The 19,971-nt window shown below is 50.9% G+C and overlaps 10 protein-coding genes across 10 annotated transcripts; 5 read left to right on the forward strand and 5 right to left on the reverse strand.

The window, feature by feature from the left end:
* Positions 1-661: 661 nt before the first annotated feature.
* ASPSYDRAFT_54456 (uncharacterized protein) lies at positions 662-2,833 on the reverse strand (the record flags this gene model as incomplete). Its single annotated transcript, XM_040848854.1, has 5 exons — positions 662-1,050; positions 1,104-1,557; positions 1,608-1,630; positions 1,684-2,644; positions 2,693-2,833. 5 exons carry the CDS (start codon positions 2,831-2,833, stop codon positions 662-664), a joined length of 1,968 nt encoding a protein of 655 aa, XP_040708900.1.
* A 603-nt stretch (positions 2,834-3,436) lies between these two features.
* Positions 3,437-5,218, reverse strand: ASPSYDRAFT_142692 (uncharacterized protein; the record flags this gene model as incomplete). Its single annotated transcript, XM_040841266.1, has 1 exon — positions 3,437-5,218. The coding sequence occupies one exon, from the start codon at positions 5,216-5,218 to the stop codon at positions 3,437-3,439; it is 1,782 nt and encodes a 593-aa protein (XP_040708901.1).
* A 912-nt stretch (positions 5,219-6,130) lies between these two features.
* ASPSYDRAFT_75526 (uncharacterized protein) lies at positions 6,131-8,299 on the reverse strand (the record flags this gene model as incomplete). Its single annotated transcript, XM_040850801.1, has 4 exons — positions 6,131-7,457; positions 7,520-7,724; positions 7,789-8,177; positions 8,234-8,299. 4 exons carry the CDS (start codon positions 8,297-8,299, stop codon positions 6,327-6,329), a joined length of 1,791 nt encoding a protein of 596 aa, XP_040708902.1. The 3' UTR covers positions 6,131-6,326.
* A 1,039-nt stretch (positions 8,300-9,338) lies between these two features.
* Positions 9,339-9,871, forward strand: cyn1 (putative cyanate hydratase; the record flags this gene model as incomplete). The annotated part of the gene is made up of 2 exons (XM_040851463.1): positions 9,339-9,359; positions 9,410-9,871. 2 exons carry the CDS (start codon positions 9,339-9,341, stop codon positions 9,869-9,871), a joined length of 483 nt encoding a protein of 160 aa, XP_040708903.1.
* A 338-nt stretch (positions 9,872-10,209) lies between these two features.
* Positions 10,210-11,638, forward strand: ASPSYDRAFT_140355 (putative C2H2 finger domain protein; the record flags this gene model as incomplete). Its single annotated transcript, XM_040841041.1, has 3 exons — positions 10,210-10,518; positions 10,847-11,343; positions 11,395-11,638. 3 exons carry the CDS (start codon positions 10,210-10,212, stop codon positions 11,636-11,638), a joined length of 1,050 nt encoding a protein of 349 aa, XP_040708904.1.
* Positions 11,534-12,468, reverse strand: ASPSYDRAFT_39896 (uncharacterized protein). Its single transcript, XM_040845978.1, has 3 exons — positions 12,025-12,468; positions 11,668-11,954; positions 11,534-11,587 (listed from the first exon to the last, which is right to left on the reverse strand). The coding sequence occupies exons 1-2, from the start codon at positions 12,267-12,269 to the stop codon at positions 11,909-11,911; spliced, it is 291 nt and encodes a 96-aa protein (XP_040708905.1). The 5' UTR covers positions 12,270-12,468; the 3' UTR covers positions 11,534-11,587; positions 11,668-11,908.
* Positions 12,469-13,639: 1,171 nt separating this feature from the next.
* On the forward strand, positions 13,640-14,900 carry ASPSYDRAFT_27056 (wax synthase family protein; the record flags this gene model as incomplete). Its single annotated transcript, XM_040844352.1, has 2 exons — positions 13,640-13,820; positions 13,882-14,900. 2 exons carry the CDS (start codon positions 13,640-13,642, stop codon positions 14,898-14,900), a joined length of 1,200 nt encoding a protein of 399 aa, XP_040708906.1.
* An 80-nt stretch (positions 14,901-14,980) lies between these two features.
* On the reverse strand, positions 14,981-17,255 carry ASPSYDRAFT_85079 (uncharacterized protein; the record flags this gene model as incomplete). Its single annotated transcript, XM_040851464.1, has 3 exons — positions 14,981-15,542; positions 15,596-16,907; positions 16,958-17,255. 3 exons carry the CDS (start codon positions 17,253-17,255, stop codon positions 14,981-14,983), a joined length of 2,172 nt encoding a protein of 723 aa, XP_040708907.1.
* A 611-nt stretch (positions 17,256-17,866) lies between these two features.
* ASPSYDRAFT_27058 (uncharacterized protein) lies at positions 17,867-18,763 on the forward strand (the record flags this gene model as incomplete). The annotated part of the gene is made up of 1 exon (XM_040844353.1): positions 17,867-18,763. The coding sequence occupies one exon, from the start codon at positions 17,867-17,869 to the stop codon at positions 18,761-18,763; it is 897 nt and encodes a 298-aa protein (XP_040708908.1).
* A 417-nt stretch (positions 18,764-19,180) lies between these two features.
* Positions 19,181-19,804, forward strand: ASPSYDRAFT_140287 (uncharacterized protein; the record flags this gene model as incomplete). Its single annotated transcript, XM_040841032.1, has 1 exon — positions 19,181-19,804. One exon carries the CDS (start codon positions 19,181-19,183, stop codon positions 19,802-19,804), a length of 624 nt encoding a protein of 207 aa, XP_040708909.1.
* Positions 19,805-19,971: the final 167 nt, after the last annotated feature.

Consider the following 19,971-nt stretch of genomic DNA (forward strand, 5'->3'; position numbering starts at 1 on the left):
CCGCCATCCCTCCAGCACAGCCCAACTCCTCCGGTCGTACGTCCATTCAATTGTTCCAGACTCGCTAACGCATACGGAATGGGCAGCTACAGGAGCCCTATGGCATACAGCAATCCTACTGGTTGGCTTGGTCCATTTTGCGGACATTTCACTCCTCCGGTGCCATTGTACGTGGCAGCCTGGCACTGAACCCAGCCACACTGCTTAAAGGACTAGGCAGCCGCCTTAACTTCACTTGGTAAGCGCATCTTTATGGAGCAGATACAGTGGGGCAGTTGTGGCTGAGCATCTACTGACATTTTACGGTGTAGGCAATTTATATTAATGCATGGGCAGGCAGCACAATAATGCGGCTGAGTTATGCATTGCTCTCAGCTGTTAACAGTACAAGGTATACGCACTGAACGTAATTTGTACATATTGTGGCACAAAGCTCTATATAGAAACAAGTCAGCTGGTTTAAGCGGCCTCTCGTCGCTGACGCACCAAAACAAATTAACAAGCCCTGCTGTAGCCGATGTCTCTGGGTATGGGTCTTCCGACATAAGACAATCGTTCAAAATTCATAAAGAGATAAAACTTCCGAAAGTGGTGACATAGGTGATTCAGAAAAAATTGTAGTATGTAAAGCAGTGCTATAAGCGAAAAAGGTCCAAAATGCCTAAACTGTCCCAACAATCAACCGGCTAAGATATGCATCGACACGATCCACATCGTCCAAGTGCGCAACAACACCAACGTATCCATCCGGCCGCACGACGACAAGTGCACCCTTCTCAGGATCAACTCCATAGATCTGGTATGCATCGTCCAGCTCATACCCGCTGTATAGCGACATTTCAGCCTCCTCTTTCACGCAAGGTGGGATGGTTTCCCAGGTTAACTCTCCGGCTAAGCGTGGGTGTACGATGATTTGTTCAATCAAAGTCGCAGGAAAACGCTGCGAGAGCGCACTCACTGCCTTCAGGGTAGTTGCAGAAACGCCTTGGGCCTCTAGTAGATCGTGGGAGACAAGCGAGAGGATCCGGAAGCGACCCGTGGATTCTAGCTCTGTATACCCTGATTAGTAGTGGTGGAGACAGGGAAATGAGGAGAGTACTTACCATCCTGGATATCTCGATGACTACCATCCGCAAACCGCTTCATCTTAACGTTAAGCAACCGCCTTCCGGGCCGCAATATTCCAGATAAGAAGTCGTCTCCGCGGACAGGAGGCTCTACGTTGGCAGATTGTCTCCTCTCCACAGCAAGGCTTTCGGCATACTCTACCCCGCAGCCGCTGGTGAATCCGTTCCCGGTATTGAAAATGTTGACGAATTCTGCGTGGGACAACCCCGACTTTGAGCCTGCTGTACCTAGCTGGTCCGAGAAGCTGCTGGAGAATGTTCTATCAAAGTCGATTAATTGCTGCGCGTTGGCGTGCCGTTCCGTATGGTATGTATCAAGGAGATCCGGGGTTTTATCTGGTAATTCCGGAGTTAAGCCGTTGATGTGGTAGGCGAGCTTCCAAGCGAGGTTGTATGAGTCCATCATTGAGACATTCATTCCTTGACCGGCCTATACACTGATTAGTGATGTATAGCCACCATGTGCGGCATTCTATTTACCTTTGGACTGTGCGTATGGCAGGCTTGTTGTTTTGTCAGTCAAGCTTCCTACTGTTGCAACCAAGGTAGAACGTACCGTCGCCCACGATAAACACACGACCGACACCGGCGGAATCCTTCACAATAAATTCAGGGCACACACGTTGACCAATCTGGTACGCGGCCCACCAGTCAACAGCGTCCTCTCTTTTCGGTCGTATATAATATGGCTGAAATGCGTCTTGGACCTGCCTAAGGATCCCTTCTAGTGTGACTTTGCTGCGTTTCATCTTCGCATCCTTTTTGAGGTCCGCGTCGCCGTCTGTATTCTCCGAGTCTTCTAAGCCCGGAACCTGCACATACAGACGAGTAATGTATTCTCCGGTACAGATACGTTCTCGGGGAATGATCATGACGGAGCCGGCGGGAGAATGAATAGCACAGCGTCTGCGGATATCAGGGAAGTTGGTGTCAACTACCAAATCCATAACGCCCCAGATGTGGTCGAGCGATTGCCCTTCCAATTTCAGCCCGACAGATTGGCGGACAACGGAGTGTGCGCCATCCGCGCCTACTAGGTGTTTTGTGCGGATGACTCGCGCCACACCATCCGTTTCCACAGTTGCCACCACCGGGAATTCAGGGTCGTTGCGCTCATCCATCACTAAAGAGACAAGCTTGGTGTTTCTGACAACCCCTCTCTGGGAGTACCGGAGAAGATCGGTTTCCATAATTCGTTCCACTCTACCCTGGTGAATAGTTGCCTCGTAAGGAAAGCGGGCTGGTGGGATGACTTCAGGGACAACAGATCGCCGCTCAATCACTTTCTTGGGATCCTCGGAGGCGTTCCAAAAGGCAAACTCCCACATCTGGCACGCTTCATTTTCAATCTCATCAGAGATACCTAGTGTTTTGAATACCTCTAATGTCCGAGGTTGGACGCCGTCTGCCTGGCCTGATTTCAGGGTGCTGGGCTTTGAATCGACGCAGAGCAATGACTGGTCAGTCAACCCATATCGAGCAAGGAGGAGCTGTAGCATAAGGCCCGCAGGTCCCGCCTACGGTAGTTAGCATAGTTTCTGATCGCATAATCCTTCAAGTCTTACCCCGATAATTACCACTTCAAACCGCTCGTAGCCATCGTCCGGGGGGTTAAACGCGGGTGTCAGCCGGGGGATAGCAGGTGCTAATGATGGGAGGACCCTGAGATCGCGCCATGACGATCCTTGTTCAGTAAAAACAGGCATGGTTGTAGCGTCGTTTGAAGATGTAGGAAAGGTGCGAAATGAAGAAAGGCGCCACTTTATAGGGTCTTGTTTCCCACCACGACGCGTAGCTTGGTGATTAGCGAGTGCACAATTCTGGAGAAACCCCGCGAAGTACTCTTAGCCGGCATGGGGAATCATTTGGTGAGAGTGAAAATCCGCCTGGAGTTGACAAAATCATGGATCATGCGGGGTGTATCTCAGGATGCCTGGCCGTGCCCCTCTCGGACAAGGAGCGAACGTTGGTATTGAAGTTTGCAGGCCAATTATACTGGAAATAATCTAGAGGACACTCCAGTACGTCGTAAATCATTGGAATGGTCGGCAGTCTTTGGCAACAAATCATATATCGCGAGATTTCGGTTGTACAATGCCTTCCCCACACCCCGCCAGACACCCCGCCGCATCGCGTCGACAACGGTGGGGTGGATCGTCACCAGGGTTTGGAAACCCGAACGCTTTACCGGCTTAACGGGCTTAATGAGTGGTTGCGCCGAGAGGTAACAAGATTTGGCAGTAAATTCCAGGAAATGTTTACTTCAATGCTGTCGTAATCTGAATCGCATTGCCATCGGGGTTCAGGATCTATACATCCGACTCTTCTATGGCTGCGCACAGGACAGATGAAAACGAAGACGAAATAGCCCAGCGCCCGACCCGATTTAGAAGGTCAATAAGTCGATGTAGGTGGTTAACGTCTGCGAATGTGGAGTCACCAAATGCTTGACCCTGTGCTTCGTGAAGAGCTGTATCACTGCCCAGTAGTTGGATTTCTGGCGCATCGAATGCCTTCAAGTTGATCGCTTGTTGGCCTCCAATTCGAGTAAAACAGAGCCACGAAAGAGCGGCATGGAACAGGGTACGGGGTACATGAATTGCTGGTTCTGATGAAACTCGCATTCTCTCTAGGTAGCGCTGAACGAGCAATGCGTGAACTAAGCATTTACTCGCGTCTAGCGAGTTTGCCCAATGGCGGACCAGAGAATGTGCTGTGGTAGCAGCAGGCTGACCATCACGACCGCTAGCCCTTTCCAGTAGTTCCATGTCGGCATAAATGACCATGTAGACTGAATGCCATAGGACAGGCAAACTGAAAGGGTCTTCATCTTCGTCCTCGACAAATTGGACGCTGTACCTCCTCCACCAGCGCATTAGCAAATTTGATAGTCGTTTGGACTCATGCTCATTAAATGAGTTTGAACGGCGAGCTTCGATCACAAATGCGTGGATACTCTCGAGAACTCCATAGGCCCCAAATTTGGAATCCCCACCAGCGTCCTGTAAAGGGTCTTCGTAAAGCCCTGGAGAAGCGGAGTGGTCCGAAGATTGTTTGTACTGCTGAGCCCAACTAGATGCGGTCGGTGCCATGAACAGGGCATCGGATGCGAGATAGGGATATTGCGAGAGCCGGTGTTTGCGAATAGGCTCGTGGTGTAACAAGCTGGCAAGTTCCGCGTCATGTATGTTCAGCGCAATCTCTACTCGTCTTCGCTGTTCACGATCAATCCATCGACTCCATTGCTGGTCCACATCGGCTCCATTCCAGGTCATGTCGTCTCCGCGGATCGGGCTTGGCAGTGCATTCTTGTTAGATTCGCGGGCCCATGCCATAACCGTACCATGCAAGACGTCTGCTAGCACAAGGTCCTTAGGACGGCCAGATAGGACGGCGTATGTTTGACCGAGTATGCCCGCCTGGACCATAGAAAGTGCATCAGAGCAGCTGTGAGCTAAGACAGATTCCCACGAGGCCAGAATGGCTTTGTTGAGCCTTTCATAGAGCTGGACGCCCTGTGCAAGAGCATATGATGACCCGACAAACAGACTTCCAACGGAACAAATTGATATAAACAGTAGGGAATTTTCGAGGGTTGGTTTAAATGATGGAGCATGGACAACGGGGAACAGCGGGTGAGATCGGCTAAAGTAGAGTTTCGCAAACAGGTTCAACTGTTCGGACGACGGTAGGGCTTCGTCATGCATTCGCGGTTTGAGTCTTTGTGACAGGTCGGCGCGGTAAGATTCATCTGCGACAATATTCCCTTGACCAAACAATCCACTGCGGTTATTGGTATCTGGACCATCTGGACCCGCATTCCTCGACGCAGATAAACGAGTAAACCATTTTTTCTTCACGCTATCTGACGGGGAACTCCCAACCCCCGCCGGTATAGCTCTAGGAAACGTAGGTGTTGGAGTATAGAGCGCACCCTGGTCACCGAAATTTGACATTGATGGCATAGGTGGAATCTGAGCCCACTCAGATATTGCCGAAGTAAGCGAAAAGTCCAATGCATCCACATCAAAATTTGCGCCTAGAAACCAGGAACTCGAATCAGCCTGGAGGATGGGGTCGTGGAGGTTCATCCCATTGACTGGCTGTAAATTAGAATCATGATTCCCTTGTATTTCTGGCACCTGAGGAGACGGGGCTGTCACAAAGGAAGAGCGACGAAGGCCTGGCATTGGGTGAGAAATTTCTGGAGACAATGGCGTGAGGACTGTTGTCTCGCCTTCGGGATTTTCCTGAGATGGGGGCGAGCCATTTTGATGGCTCTTTTCGTGACGCCGGAGTACATCACTTATCAAATGAGCGATTCCCTGATAGATGATGGCGAAGAGTGCTTACCTTCGGGAGTAGAGCCTCCCACAGACAGAGCATTCATAGGGCCTCTCCTTGGTGTGGCTGCGGAGATGGCGCGTCAAATGCTCTGCTTTCGAGAAGGTCTTATTGCAGGTATTACAAGTACGCGTCTGTACAGATTTCATCTCGCATGGTATCGACCTGCTAAGGTTGTCGAAGATGTTGCTGGACTGTTGTAGCTTGTGGCTCGTTGGGGATGTGGAGAGACACCCCACATCCTGCACGTGATATTCCGGGGACTTATCTTCCCGATTGGGAATTCCGCATAGCGGCCAGGCCTTTTAGGGTTGACTGATACGGTCTCGCCTGGTCAGATACAACATCTATCATAGTGCATGCTATAAAAGAGAGGCGATTGTCTGCTAGGAAGCTGCTAGAAATGTTCTACATTTGATCTAGTTGCATATTAACTAATTATATATCTTTGGGTACCTCTCGCTACCTAGATTATACTCGCGCTTGTTGGCATATAATGTAATAGAAAGGCAGCCTAATCCCGCTAGTGGGTTTTTATGGTTGAATGGTTATTTTGATAGCTCTTATCCCCCAGTCCCATCTTTGTAACTTATGCAACGAGACTTATGCAATGAGCCTGTCGTTGGGCTCAAGCCCTTGAGTAGTGAGCACTAACAGGTATCAATATATAAATGTCATCCTCAACGACGGGACAGAAGCCGAATTCTTCCTCATTTTTCAAGGTTACCCATCCGGCTGCTTTTTACTGCAAACCGCCCCAGCTCTTCCTACGCTACCAGAATATCTGAAAGTTTCCCAAATATAACCGAAATTAATTTTACGATTCAATCTTCCACCAGCCGTGACGGACTCCCACTACACTTTGCATAGCGGCCCGTACACTGTCCCACCCTTCACCTCTTCCCATCTCTCACTCCCAACGCATCGCCAACACCAGAACACTCCCTCTGGATCATATTTGTCCTTAACAGACTTGAGCCAGTTGTACTTGCCGCCAAACCAATCCTCTCTCCATTCTGGGTTATCTCCATCAGCCTCATTGAGGTAGGCTCCCATTCCTGGTGTCAACGCCTTCATGGCATCCAGTTTCTTGAAGGTAACGCCATCGTTGATCTGCTGGATTTCGCTGAGGTCCGCATTATCCGGCCAAATATCAATGTATCTCGCAAGGCCATACGTCCTTCGCCATGCTGGATTGACAGAGGTATGTGGCACTGATTCGAGGACCTTCCCACCTCCAATAAAACCAATGTCAAACATTGACGCCAAGGGAAGTACTCCTGTAACATCCTGCGAGAACATGGTATGAAACATATCGAGAAGACTTTCCTGTTGGTCATGCAAAGACTTCTTATCAAAAAATCGAAATGCCATCATAAGTCCTGGCCCTGCCACATCCTGCTTACTCCCAACGCCTGACGTGTACTCCCCGAACGTGGGAACGAACTGGAAGCTCGATTTAGCGAACATGGAAGTGCCATTTAATGGAAGCAGCAGATCATCGACAACCTGCTTCTGCATCATCTGTTTAGCTTGTTGGACCGCAGCAGACGTATTGCTTTCGAGCAGATTCACGAAGAAGTGCTGATAAACCCGCTGTTCGCCACTTTGCACCAACTTGACATATCCCGCAAACCCAGCATCCAGGAGGGTAGGAAACCTCGCTAGGAGCTCTGCAGTCACATTCAGAAGGGAATTGGCGCCGTCATCACCTGATTCTAGGGGAACAATCTCCGCCTGGTGCACGAGAACCGAGCGCGTCTGGTATGCCTTAATCGTCGCAGACACGACAACGCCGAATGTCCCTCCCCCTCCGCCGCGCAGAGCGGTAAATAAATCCGTATTCTGACACGCATTTGCTGTAATAATCTCGCCGGATGCAAGCACGACTTGGTACTCGAGGACTTGGTCTGTTGCTAGACCGAAGGCATGGCTTGCAGGCCCATGGCCACCGCCTTGGAGATACCCTCCTATCGAACCGACAGTCTGCAATAGCGTTAGCAAAAGAATATATGCCGAAGGGGTACCTAGGGTGTAGGTAGACGCACGCGATCATCACCGCCAACGACAATCCGACCATGCTTCGCTGCAAACGCGTACACGTCTCGCCAGATATATCCGCCACCAACGGTAATCGCACTGTCGGTCCAGTTGGACTGGCAAAAGCCGTCAGATGAGGTGTAATAGTCTTGGTAATGGAGGCCATTTCGGATGTTCCTGATCCAAATCATCAGACTGCCATATCCTTGCGATCTACGCAATATCGACATAGTTAGCGTGTGTGCCTCTATGGACAACCCGGAAATCATCGACTAACCTCCTCGTAGCGTCGTGCCCGGTATTTTTAATCACAAGCCTCACATTATTATTCTTCGCAAACGTGATACCAGCGGCGACATCTTCCGCCCTCGTCGCATTGATAGTATAGACCGGCGAGTTCCCCAAGTCGCATACACCATACGAAGGAACCGAGGCATTAATGGGCGGACAAGAGTCAACCAGAGGATACGTGTATCCAACTGGGTATTTTTCCTGGAACAAAGCATTGTTCCACTCACGGCTAATGTCCTGACAGAGGTCTTTATCTTGGCCGGGGCCTGGGTAACATGGCTTCGCGATGGGCGTGTTCAAAACGAGTTGGCCATGTACGGAGGCGTTGAGGCTGTTCCATTTCGATAATGATGGCCAGCAGGTATCGGTCGGGGTCTGTTTTAGTTATTATTAGATCTTGGGGTGTTGCTTTTGTTGAGGCTATAGCGTACACATTTGCACGTAGCCAAGGCGGATTGCGCCCCGGCGAAGAGCAAGAGAAATCTTGAGAGAAGCATTGCAACTGAGCTGATAGATTATGATAGGAAACGAGTGAACGGCGAACTTGCTTGGTCTTATAAGATTTTTGCCCTAGTATTGGATTTCAGCCACGACCCTGGCCGTCATTAACTTTCAGGCTGCCCATCTATACAAAGGTCTTGGCATGGTGAATGGCTACATTGGGTAATTATAAAGCTGATCCTGCCGAGACCCAGTGCTGATCTGCAGCTCCCGGCGGCCTCGGGACCCGACAGTGCCCGGCAGCAATGCCACTGCCTAAAGCTGTGGGTAGGGGCTGCAATAAGCAGTCAAAGGGGGAAATGGGGTTGACCTGAAAAAACGGCCTACCCGGGCGCCAGCATATGGTAAGAAGCCTGAATATTTTTTGTGATATGGGACTACGAGCATCAGACTTGCGGCCAGACAGCCTGTCATGGATTTTACTTCACTGGTCTTGAGGTTCACCAAGCTTTCTAGATCGTTAATGGTAAACATTATAGTGTGGATCTCTGCGCGCAGAGGTAGGTTTGGCTCATTTTAGAGCATGCAAGGGCCGTTCCAGTTCCAAAGAGAGCATGGCTAAATGCCGTCCATATAACCCGAGTAGGTTCCTACAGCGTATACCGATGATGACCCACATATGGTTCTTCAAAACGATTGTTCATTTGGTAGGTGTCCGGATGTTCCGGCTGTTGGGCGGAGTTCAATCAAGTTTAAGCCTGTGAGGATGCCGTGGTTAGCTTGACATCACATCTTGACAGGTCTGGATACACTGATCGGCAGGCGATCCCCACGCTTAAATCATGGTCAGGTCATTGATATTGTTTTCTTCTTTAATCATACCAAATAATTATTGAAGCAAGCATTAGTCAATGAATCAATTAATCATGGAATGCTCGACCCCTCACTGGCAGAGAGCTACCCCGCACTGCCAGTTGGAGAACTGATAACGTCACGGTTATAAAGGCCCAATGCCCCTCTACAAATATTCCACCAATTCTGATCCTTGCTCTATCTTCCAGCTATCAACTAGGTAACTTAGAGCAATCCAGCACGATGTCTCTCGCAACTCTCGATGTACAACACCCCCAACCCAAGCTCACCTACTATAATACTAACATATCCAGACAACTCAACACCCCAACCTCCCGGCCGCCTCCGCAACGCTCTTCAGCGCAAAGGCACAGAAACAGCTCTCATTCGAGAGAATCGCCCAGCATATCGGGCGCAACGAAGTCGCAGCGGCCGCGATTTTCTACGGACAGGCAAAGGCCTCGCCGGAAGATATCCAGAAGCTTTCTTCCCTCCTCGGGATCCCCCATGAGACCCTGAAGGCTCAGCTGGAGGGCTTCCCTGACCGTGGCCGCTCCGTCGAAATGCCACCCAGGGAGCCGCTGATCTATCGACTTTACGAGATTGTGCAGAACTACGGGTATGCGTATAAGGCGGTGCTGAATGAGAAGTTTGGCGATGGCATTATGAGTGCGATTTCGTTTTCCACCAAGGTTGAGAAGGAGACGGATGAGCAGGGTAATAACTGGGCCGTTATTACGTTGCGGGGGAAGTGGCTGCCATTCTCGAGGTTTTAGATGTCTCGGTTTGCAGGTTGTTGGATAGCTATTTCAAAACTATTTGAATGTTGTCTGATAGGTTGCTCAGAATGTGTTATTTTAACTGGGCCAGTGAATGAATTTGTCTTTTTCAAAAGCTCTTTGGAGAGAGTCGAGTCTGGATTTCTTCACTTCACTGAAGTTTCATTCCATTCGTTTGCCGTATCCGTCTCGTGCTCCGTATCGGACCTCAGAAAGACACTCACCTCCCGATCTCGCACTTCCCATTCCAAAACCTCTCTCCACCTAAACCCTCGCCTCTGCCATCTCACCATCCTCAATTCCATCCCATATCCCGTCCAAGAGGCCGAGTCACCATGCCGAGCCCTCCAACCCCCAAATCATCCTTCGCTCCCCCCTCCTTCGCCAAACTGCCCACCAACGAACCACCCGGCAGAATCCCCTGCACCTTCGGCAACTGCAAGTTCTTTTTCCAGAGCACCGCCGCAATGAAAAGACACAAATCCACAGCCCCTGACCACGAATACTGCGAAAAGTGCGACTTGGACTGCGAGACCGAAGACCAGCTGCTCATCCACAAGATCAAAAGCAACAAACACATCGTCTGCCCGGTTTGCGGAATCGAGTTTGGAAGTGAGGGTGGTCGAGATAGACATATTCGCCTGGTTAGTCTAACTCATTTATTTTCATCCCACAGAGAGAGAGAGAGAGAGAGAGAGTGTGTGTGTGTGTGTGTGTGTGTGTTATGATGGCTTGACTCATTTACCAATGCTTTTGTTATAGAACCACCGCACTGCCCAAAACCTCACCTGCCGCGGGTGCAACTACACCTTCCGCAGCGCCGCAGGTTTGGTCCATCACGTCGAGAATGGCGAATGTACATCCATCAGCCAGCAGAGGCTCCTGTTCGAGCAGTCCAAGAAGCTCATGCGAAAGGAGGCGTTAGAGATAGCAGAGGCATCTATAACCCCGTCTATTTGTGATGTAGACGAGGATGGCGATGGCGGCGTTGCGCTACCGGTGACCCTGGGTGAGAGGAACCGCGAGGCGATGGTCAATCAGCCCGGTAGAGGACCTGGCAGCCTTATGGATGAGTATTGGCCCGGACTCCCTGGGACTGAAGAGGCGGGGTTGGAGGATATAATGGGTGTGATGGTGCTTGCGGATGCTGCGAAGAAGACTGGTAAGAGTAGCGACAAGGAAAATGGGGTGTTGAAAGGAAAGGGGCGCGAGTACTCTGGTGCGTTGGGTGCTGGGTCTGATTCTGCGGGTGGTTCTGCGGCTGCGTTGAGCGTCGGTGCTCCGGCTGGATCGATCGGTTCTCCTGATATGGCTCTTGTGCTGCAAAAGATTTACAAGGACTTTGACGCGGTGAATTTCCTCGATGGTTTCACCGGCGAGTATGTCTGTCCGTGTGGGAAGCGTTGCTCGACAAAGGAAGGGTTCGAAAAACATGTGCTCTCGAAGAGCCAGGGTTCGCGTCGGATGGAGTAAGTTCGCTATCATGTTTCTTGTTCTTAATGTTAATGTCGAGTCTGCAGATGCCCTGGTTGTCTCAAGACCTTCAAGTCGACCTCTGCGCTTGTCGCCCACTGGGAATCTGTAACTCTGCGCTGCGACATCAAGGATAGCAGCTTGTACGCCCAGGTTATGGACGAAGTTAGCGGTGGATTGGTCCAGATCGCGGGATACAATGACGACGGCACAGTCAAGTACGAAGCGGGCAAGTTGGAGCTGCAAAAGAAGATCACCGTTGGCGTTGATATGGACAACTTTGGCTGGTGAGGGAGTTAGCATGGGGAATAACCACATACCACACAAGCAAACATCAATACCCTGCAGTCCATACAATACTGGGGACTGGGATGGAAAGTCATGCAATCATTCTGTATTTCAGATGAGGCTATCTATCAATACAAGCAGGGTATAACATAAAACCGACCAACCCAATCATCTTATCGTATCAACCCGGCACCGATACTCCCGACTACCGACACGACAACACCCTCCTCAACCTATATCATTCTCGAGTCGAATGAACGTATCACGGTATATCTAGCAGCAAATCTCACAGCACTCGAAGCAGGCAAGACCCGCGCAACTAAAACGAGTATTAGCCTCTCCGCACAGATATACAAGATAACAAACAAAGAACGGTAGGTAGAACTCACATCCCGCAGCAGAACCCACCGCCGCCACCACCACGCAGGTGCAGGTCATTACCCGTGCCCATCTGCTCCTGGCGCACAGGCTGTTCGGAAACAACGCCGTTCGAGTTGTTGTTGGCGTTCATGGATGGTCCGTTGGGACTCCCCGGTTGCACCATAGTGAGTGTGTTTGGGTCGAAAGTCGGATTTGAGTTGGCTTGTTCGTCCCTGGAGGACTTGAAGAGGGAGAGGGGGTTGAAGGAGACCATTTTGGTTGTTGTATTATTATTTGGCGTGTTACTAAGTATTTGGCGAGTTGAGAATGCGGAGGGAGCAGTGTATGATGATTGACGGATAGTGTAGAGACGTCACAGGAACAGCCAGGCGGGCGATGCCCCTTTATACCTTTACGTGCAGGGACAGAATTAGCTAACTGATACTACGCGGTGGTAAGAGCTGGGTTTGTTAATTTGCAGGCCGCGCGGTTAACGGCACGAGATGTCGCTCAGGTTCTGCATTTCTCCAATGGTTTCAGCTCCACGCACTCAGCCCTGTGCTTTAGTGCGTCAATCCACCAGCCACTGACGAAGTGGAGGGAATCGATTGCAGAGATCGGGTGACATCACTTTTTAACTAATAAATATTCTACAAATATGCATTAATCTCCTCCGTGCTCTTGCATACCGTAACGCTTCTGCACAGTACCCCTTCAATTTCATGCTTTCGCTGAATCCAGACAGGCAGCGACATTGTCCCAAATTAGCAGTGGAGAAGCGCCGAATTCCCAAGCTTCGAGTAAGCTTTCTTGTGGGGCTTGTCTCGACATCGAATTCGTATTTATTATTCCTGCTGCCTGCTGCCGTTTTTCTACATGGACACGTAAGTTCACAGCCACTTATCCTTCGGTTTGAAGCATCTGGTGTCTATTTTTACTTTTAATCCAGGTACACTATCAATGTCAAGACTCAAGAACCATGGAATCTTCCCGCCGTTGAATCTTGTCGCACCTCTGCAGAGTTTTTGAACCAAGGTATAATGACCGGGTTAAAACCCCCAGAACTGGAGAACAGTCTTCGCTTGGTCTACCTGATTTATAACATTCCGTCCACTACCCAATCTAGACTCCCACCGACGGTTTGCTCGGCGGAAGGAGACGATCAACAGGGGCAGACGCCGGGTGCGGCCGAGGCTGTAGGGCTGAGTAGTCCGCCTCACTGTCTCAACTGTCTCTGGTACCTGGAGTCGAGAAGAAGGTCAAGCCACCGAATCAGCACATTATTTGTCTAAATATGTGGACGCCTTTAGCGTGGGTCTCGTCAAGCGGAGTACAACGGCGCTGGCCGGAGGCCCTGGATCTGATTCTGATTCTGATTCCCGAATTGAACATGTTTTGGTCTTTATCCTTTCCCCCACCATAGCCTCTCTCCAGCCGGCTTGAAGTAGTGTCCTGTAATCGTGGCTGAAGTTCTGATTTTAATACGCTGTAGATGCCGCTGTAGATATGCCTTGGGGTGAAGTTTCAGCGAAGCGGATCTTCCCGATCGCGTTACGTCATTCCTGCAACTTCCGACAATATTTTTCCCCATTTCCCCTTTACTCCGTACCAGCTTCCACATCCAAGCCCTATCTCACTGCCATAATGGAGCGAGAGCAATTCGCCGCACTCCTGTGGCTCCTGGTTCCAATTAATCTATTCCTCGCCTACCACGTCCCTAAACCGGCAAGGCCACTATTTGCAGCCGTCCAACTCGGGATCTACATCTCAGTAATCCTCCTCATCCCTCCAACAAATCCAGCAAAGGACTATCGGTTCGGAATATGTAAGCCTCATGATCACCATTATAGATTCTACACAATAGGTAGTAATGATGCAAAAAACAGGCACATTCAGCATCATCTCTGCTCTGAACTTCTTCATCCTCTCTAACCCCTACGAGGAGCACTGGCGGACCTCCTCCCTCAGCCAAACAAAGGATGGCAGCAACAACAACAAGAAAGAAAACTCAAAGACAAAGCAAGCCAGATACCAATCCCTATCAACAGGAGAAAGACTCCTTTGGGCCTGGACAAACGCGGGCGAAACCCGCGGTATAGGCTGGAACTGGACGATTCCGCATATCCCACCCGGTCCCGAAAGGGGCCTATCAAAGGGTCAATATCTACGCCATCTGGGGCTCCGCTTCGTAAAGCTCTATCTCATACACGATGGTAGTACCTTCATTTTCAATACCCTAACAAACGCCGGAACCATCTCTCTACACGACCTTGGAGGACTCCCCCAGCGGTGTTTAGCCGTGATATCCTTCGCAGTATCCAACAGCTCCATCCTGGAATTCATCTACGCGACGCTATGCTTCGTCGGTTCTGCATCTGGTCTATTCTGGACGAAATACGAAGATAATGCGCCTGTTTGCGGGTATCTGAGTGATGCTTACACGGTCTCCAGATTTTGGGGCCGCGTCTGGCATCAGAATATGCGGCGGCTGCTGCAGACTCCTGCGCGGTATATGGCGAATACAGTCTTTGGGGCCCGGCGTGGGTCGTTATCTGCGCGGTATATCCAGATTATTACGGCATTTGTCATTTCGGGCGTTTATCATTATGTTTCGGCCAAATTGGCGCGGCCGGATTTGAGGTTTTCGGGCACGTTGGAGTTTTTCCTCCTGCAGCCTATTTTGGTCGGAGTTGAGGATTTGGGGATGTATTTTGGATGGAGGTTCTGTGGCTCTAAGCTAGGTTCCTGGGCTTATGGGGTTGGGTATGTTTGGACGTTTGCGATGCTAGCTTTGACGGCAATCGGATTTGTTGAGGATTGTGTGATGAGTGGCTTGGTTCCAGCAGTGTCTGCTTTTCCGTTTTCACTTGCGGGATTCCTTTTCTCAGTGAAAGAGCAACTATGAATTGGATTCCTTGGCTTGATTTATAGTGTAACATATTATCCGTACATATCCCCTTTATATAATCATACAAATACCCATCCTCAGAGACTAGTAGTACCCGACTTTCTCATCCGCTCCAGCGTCTCAGCGGCCTTGGGATCCTTGTTCTTCAGAAAATCCGTAAAGCCATCCGCCATAAACCTCTTCAGAGAATTGTGCTCTTTCCACGGCGCTACCTGGCTCGGTACAGTCAAACCCGTGTAGACCTTTTCTGGGTGCTCCCTAGCCGACGGCCACAGGTGCTCTAACTCTGCTGACTTTGATGATAGCAAGGGGTACAGCTCGCTCCAGACAAGGTTCCCTTGAATGCGAACGTGGCCTTGGTATTCGGGGGAAGGAGGTTGCTTGTCCGCGTCTGCTTCGGAGTCGGCCTTGGCGCTTTCGTCCTTCTTTTCCGTTTCGGGGGTTGCTCTGGGTTTAAAGTCTGCATCAATGGCGAGTACATGGGGCTGGAAGTCACCCGGGAGGTTTCCTGGGTCTGTCGCGAGAGGGGCGGCATCCTTGTTTGTATATGATCTTGCTGTCCAAGGATCAACCAGAAGGAAAGCAGAACCGTCAATCTTACGCTCGTACTCGCTCGAGCTCCGGATTTCTTGGAAGTGTCTGCGAGATGTTAGTAACCTCATGATAACATTGATAGGGTTAAGGAATCGAACTTTTTTGCGGCCTCTATTGCAACTAGCGGGTCCTTGGACTCGACGCCAAGATCCTTACACTCAAACCAGTGTAACTTGAACAGAGGCTTGACTTCGTCGGCCCCCGGCACACCGTTCCCCCAAGCGGAAAGATGGGCCTCCACGTCCCGGCGTAGCGTCTCCCACTGCTCACCAGACATGTCGTACGCCGAGCGATAAATCGCCAAGCCGAAGCCAAACTTTACTCTTTCCGGTTCAGGCTGTCGCAAGATTGACTGCTGGCCCCGAAGGACGAGTTGGATCCAAGGAACTGCAGATGGCGGCTGCGGCGGCGACGTGCCGCGGATCTTGGTCCGCAGTTCATCCTGGACTTCTGTGGTGACAGAGATGCGTTCACGGCGGGCAGACTCGAGGCTTTTCACTTCTGGACCCTGAACCTTTGCAGCCTCATCCTGGGCCTCAATGCGCTCTCTGAGCCGCTCCCACATGAGGTTGTTGAGCTCGGAGTTGACGTCAATGTTCTTTAGGTCGGGCTGGTGTAGTCCACCAACGACCTCAGATGGGGGCTGGTAGCCGTTATACCCTTCCATGAACATCCAGATGTTCAAATCGGCCATTGCACCGACTCCGATAAGAGCCTGCCATCGCTCTGTAAACTTCTTGAATTCCGGGCTGTCTGTATCATCGGGCGAGAGAGTCATCAAGTTGTTCACCAAACGCTCCCGCATCTCAGCAAGACGAGCCATAACCCAGGAATGGGATGTGCTAGTCATAACTTCGTACTTTGCATGGAAGAATTCCACCCAAAGGGCAGGCAGGTTGATCTCGGGGAGAGAGGGAGTTTGCGCCTTGCGCCGGGCGTTGAGAGCATCCTGCATAGCTTGCAAATCATCCGACATCCGGTTAAATGAGTCGCGCATTTTGTTACGGAGCGGCCCTACGTTCAGGTACTCGAAAACAGCAATCACGGATGTCAAGTATTCATGTGCAATGTCGAAATGGGCGGGGTTGTTGAGATCCTTCTCGAGCCAGCGCTCAGCGGAGACCGGAACAAGACCCTCCCAGAGGCGATTCTTGACTGAGTGGATATTGAATCCAACCTGACAGAGGGCATTGGATTCCACGCTCAAGATACGGCTCATCATATTGTAGATCGCCGGGAGATCGTTCTTGTTGAACGGAGCGGGCGCCCATTCGACACTTGGGGCCATGAAAAGGTCGATCTCATCTCGATTGAGCAAAGCCAGACCGGTTTTCTTCCCGTTAGGCAGAACGCCAGATGCGAGGAATTCAATGAAATGGTGGATAGTCTGGGGCTCGATCAAGGCATCCACTGCTTTTCTTAGCAAGGTCACGTTGACAATGACGCGTTGAGGGCCCTACCAACTGGCGACTCCTGACTCGTCCAGTGTCTCTCAGTGACGGGATTCCCTTTCACCTCGACGACAGAGGGAATGGCACCCTGTTGTTCTGTGGATGGGCCAGACTCTGTATGAGCATACCGGGCGATGTTCACCTGTGGGACGCGGGAGGTCCAAGGCGCGGTGTTCCGGACATTACGGCGAGCCGAGAAACCAGCACTGGCACTGGCAATGGCAACGCGAGGTGTTGCGCGCAGAGAAAGGCCGGTGATACGGCGGCAATTAGCCTGAAGCAGACCTCTAGAAAGTCTAGCGGCCATGGTGAGTTGAAGCTTGGATGGATGCGATCAGCAGGCTCTTTGCGGCAGATGGCGACCGACGACCGTGGCAGGACAAGCTCCGCCCGCCCCTGATTTCCTGGTCTGGGCACGTCACAACCCCCAGCTCCGCTCAATGCAGCTGGACACAGAAAATGTCAGCGAATTCATCACGAACACTTGCTTCGGAGTGGTACTTTACAGAGGATGAAGGGGAAAAGACGCCAAAAACTCGAGATCAGTCGCCTTCCCGATTAGGCAGGAGCGTGTTCACGTGCCATGGCAGCAAAACATTATGCTCACATTATGCTCACATTCTATGGTCACAATTTATGCAAAGATACCTTACCAGCCCGTTTATCGCCTGTTTATGCGTGGGACTGCCATAAAACATCGGGCTCGCCGCTCGGTAAGGCAAGCATGTAAACAGACTACCGGTAACAGAGCCACAGCGTGGAAGGGAGATCGTCGCTGCAACGCGATTGACACGAACAACCCACCAACCAACGAGCCAACTAACTATGGAGCAGCGAAGGGCATCCATCGAAGCAGCAACTGAGCTCTAACTTCAACATCCCCCACATCAAAACAACAACCTCACCACCGAATACAATATGCCTAGCAAGCCAGAATGGATCCTCGCTCCGGCCGACATACAACCCAACACAACAATAACACTCGGCAAACTAATCGTCAACCCGCTCACCCCAGAAGGCCCACCATATCTCGACCCCGCGCTGCCCATCCCGCCCGGCGCCACGACTGAATTCAACTACCCCTGGACGCGTGAGGTCTCGCATGAGCGCTCGGGTATGGTCGGGCTGTTTGGATCATTCATGGCAAATGTCGGTCTTGGCGGGGATGTGAGCGCGCAGTTTGACCGGCAAAGAAAGTCGCGTGTTGAAGTTGCCAGACTCCAGACAGTGAAGTTTGAGCCTGGGGATGAGTATCTGGAGAAGACACTGAATGGGAAGCTGAATTTGAGGTTTCTGAAAGAGACGGGGTACAGGAAGTCGATTTATGTTGTGACTGGGGTGAAGGTTGCGTATGGGGGGAAGACGACCATGTCCAAAGGGAAAGGGGCCGGCGGCGAAGGTAATCTTGGGATCAGTCCTGGTGTTCCGGGGCTGGAGCTCGGTCCAAAGGCTGGGTTAAGCTGGAAGAATGAGGAGAGCGAGGAGATTGGGGAGCCCATTGACTTTGTGTACGCGTTTCGGCTGAACAAGGTTCATTACTCACGACGGAGGGAGAGGTTCGTCCAGGAGAAGTATACCAGGGGAATTGTGTTATCGCAGCCGATCTCGTTCGAGGCGAGCAACGTCGTCGAGCCTGAAGTTGTCCCTGAAGTTGTCCCTGAGGTTGTCCCAGTACAGTCGGAGTATGAGTTTGAGGGTGAAGGAGTGGAACTACTAAATCTGGACGAAGAGGCATTCGGTCCGGATGAGTTTGGTATTAAAGGTCAAGATGTCCTGGATGAAACTGGCGAAGTTTGTACACTACTCACGCCATGAACAATAAAGAGTTGTTACTTGTATGAGGACCAAACATCAAATATATATAGTGCCGCCGAATAAAGCTTTGGAAGGACAACACTGTTACATAGAACACGTCACCGACATACTGTATTAGAAGATTTCTCAACACAGCGCATCCTATTGAGTAAAAGAGTAAATTAAATTATTCTCATTTTTGGATCATTTTTGGATCATTTCCGCATGGATTCCTATACTTCATCCAATGAATATCACATGACTTTATCGGTGTCTGCCTGAGGCGCTACTTCCAATCTCCGCGCAAAAAAGTCACCTCCATACCAACCGCATCCAAATAAACCACTATCCAGTCATCCAGGACAAACCGCATCAAAACACACGGAATTTCAAACATCAAACCGCAAGCAATTGGTCTCCAGGCCAAAATCCACCAAAATGTCCACCGACACCCCACAACCACCACCACAACCACAGCCCGCGAGTCAAACGACCATCCCAAACCGCGAAGCCGACTTCCAGCGCTTCAAAAACTACGCCGCAATTTCCTTCCTCGTCGCCGCACCCGTCCTCATCGCCCTCCCACCTCGAAAACTCGACCACCTGACCGTCCTCTTAACCGGTGCGTTCTGCGCATCCGCAAACCACATCACCCGCGAGCGCACGGGGCGCAGTATACTCGAGCGCATTGAGGACCGGGTAGCGAGGTCGAGTACGCATAACCCCAACCCTTCATTCCTAGGGAGTGGGGATCTACCCTCGGATAAGGCGAGGGAGATCCAGGCCAAGGTGCGTGCTGCGCGGGAGGCGAGGATGCAAGAGGAAGGTGTTGGGAGGGAGGAGATGGAGCGGTTGAAGGCGCAGAAGGAGCAGGATCGGAGTGTGTTTGATAGGTTTTGGATGGGGAATGAGAAGGGTGGGTGGAAGGAGAGGAGATTACGGGAGGAGCAGAAGGCGTTGGATGAGGGGAGGGGGTATGGGGATTTGATCAAGGACCATATCTGGGAGGTTTGGACTTGGGGGGAGAAGAAAAAGGAGGAGAAGGAGGATGATGGTAAATGAGGAATTGAAAAGCTGGATGAGAGTCGATCGGTTTGTCTGTACTGTACTTATAGATCTGCGTGTATATGTATGCATTTGGCGTTGGATTGGATATTCTCTGCTCTGGCGTTTTCTCTTCGTTTCTACCTCACGATGGAAGCATGATTTACAGTCCTTTGCTTCTGCTG

The sequence above is a fragment of the Aspergillus sydowii genome (assembly GCF_001890705.1).
Source record: "Aspergillus sydowii CBS 593.65 unplaced genomic scaffold ASPSYscaffold_1, whole genome shotgun sequence".
In the NCBI taxonomy this organism is placed as follows: domain Eukaryota; kingdom Fungi; phylum Ascomycota; class Eurotiomycetes; order Eurotiales; family Aspergillaceae; genus Aspergillus; species Aspergillus sydowii.

Bases quoted from the DNA above. Each gene is read 5' to 3' on its own strand.
- ASPSYDRAFT_39896 (XM_040845978.1), bottom strand. From the start codon at position 12,269: ATGGTCTCCTTCAACCCCCTCTCCCTCTTCAAGTCCTCCAGGGACGAA. The intron at 11,955-12,024 runs GTGAGTTCTACC...TACTCGTTTTAG, and splicing joins GGTGGGTTCTGCTGCGGGAT to TTGCGCGGGTCTTGCCTGCT.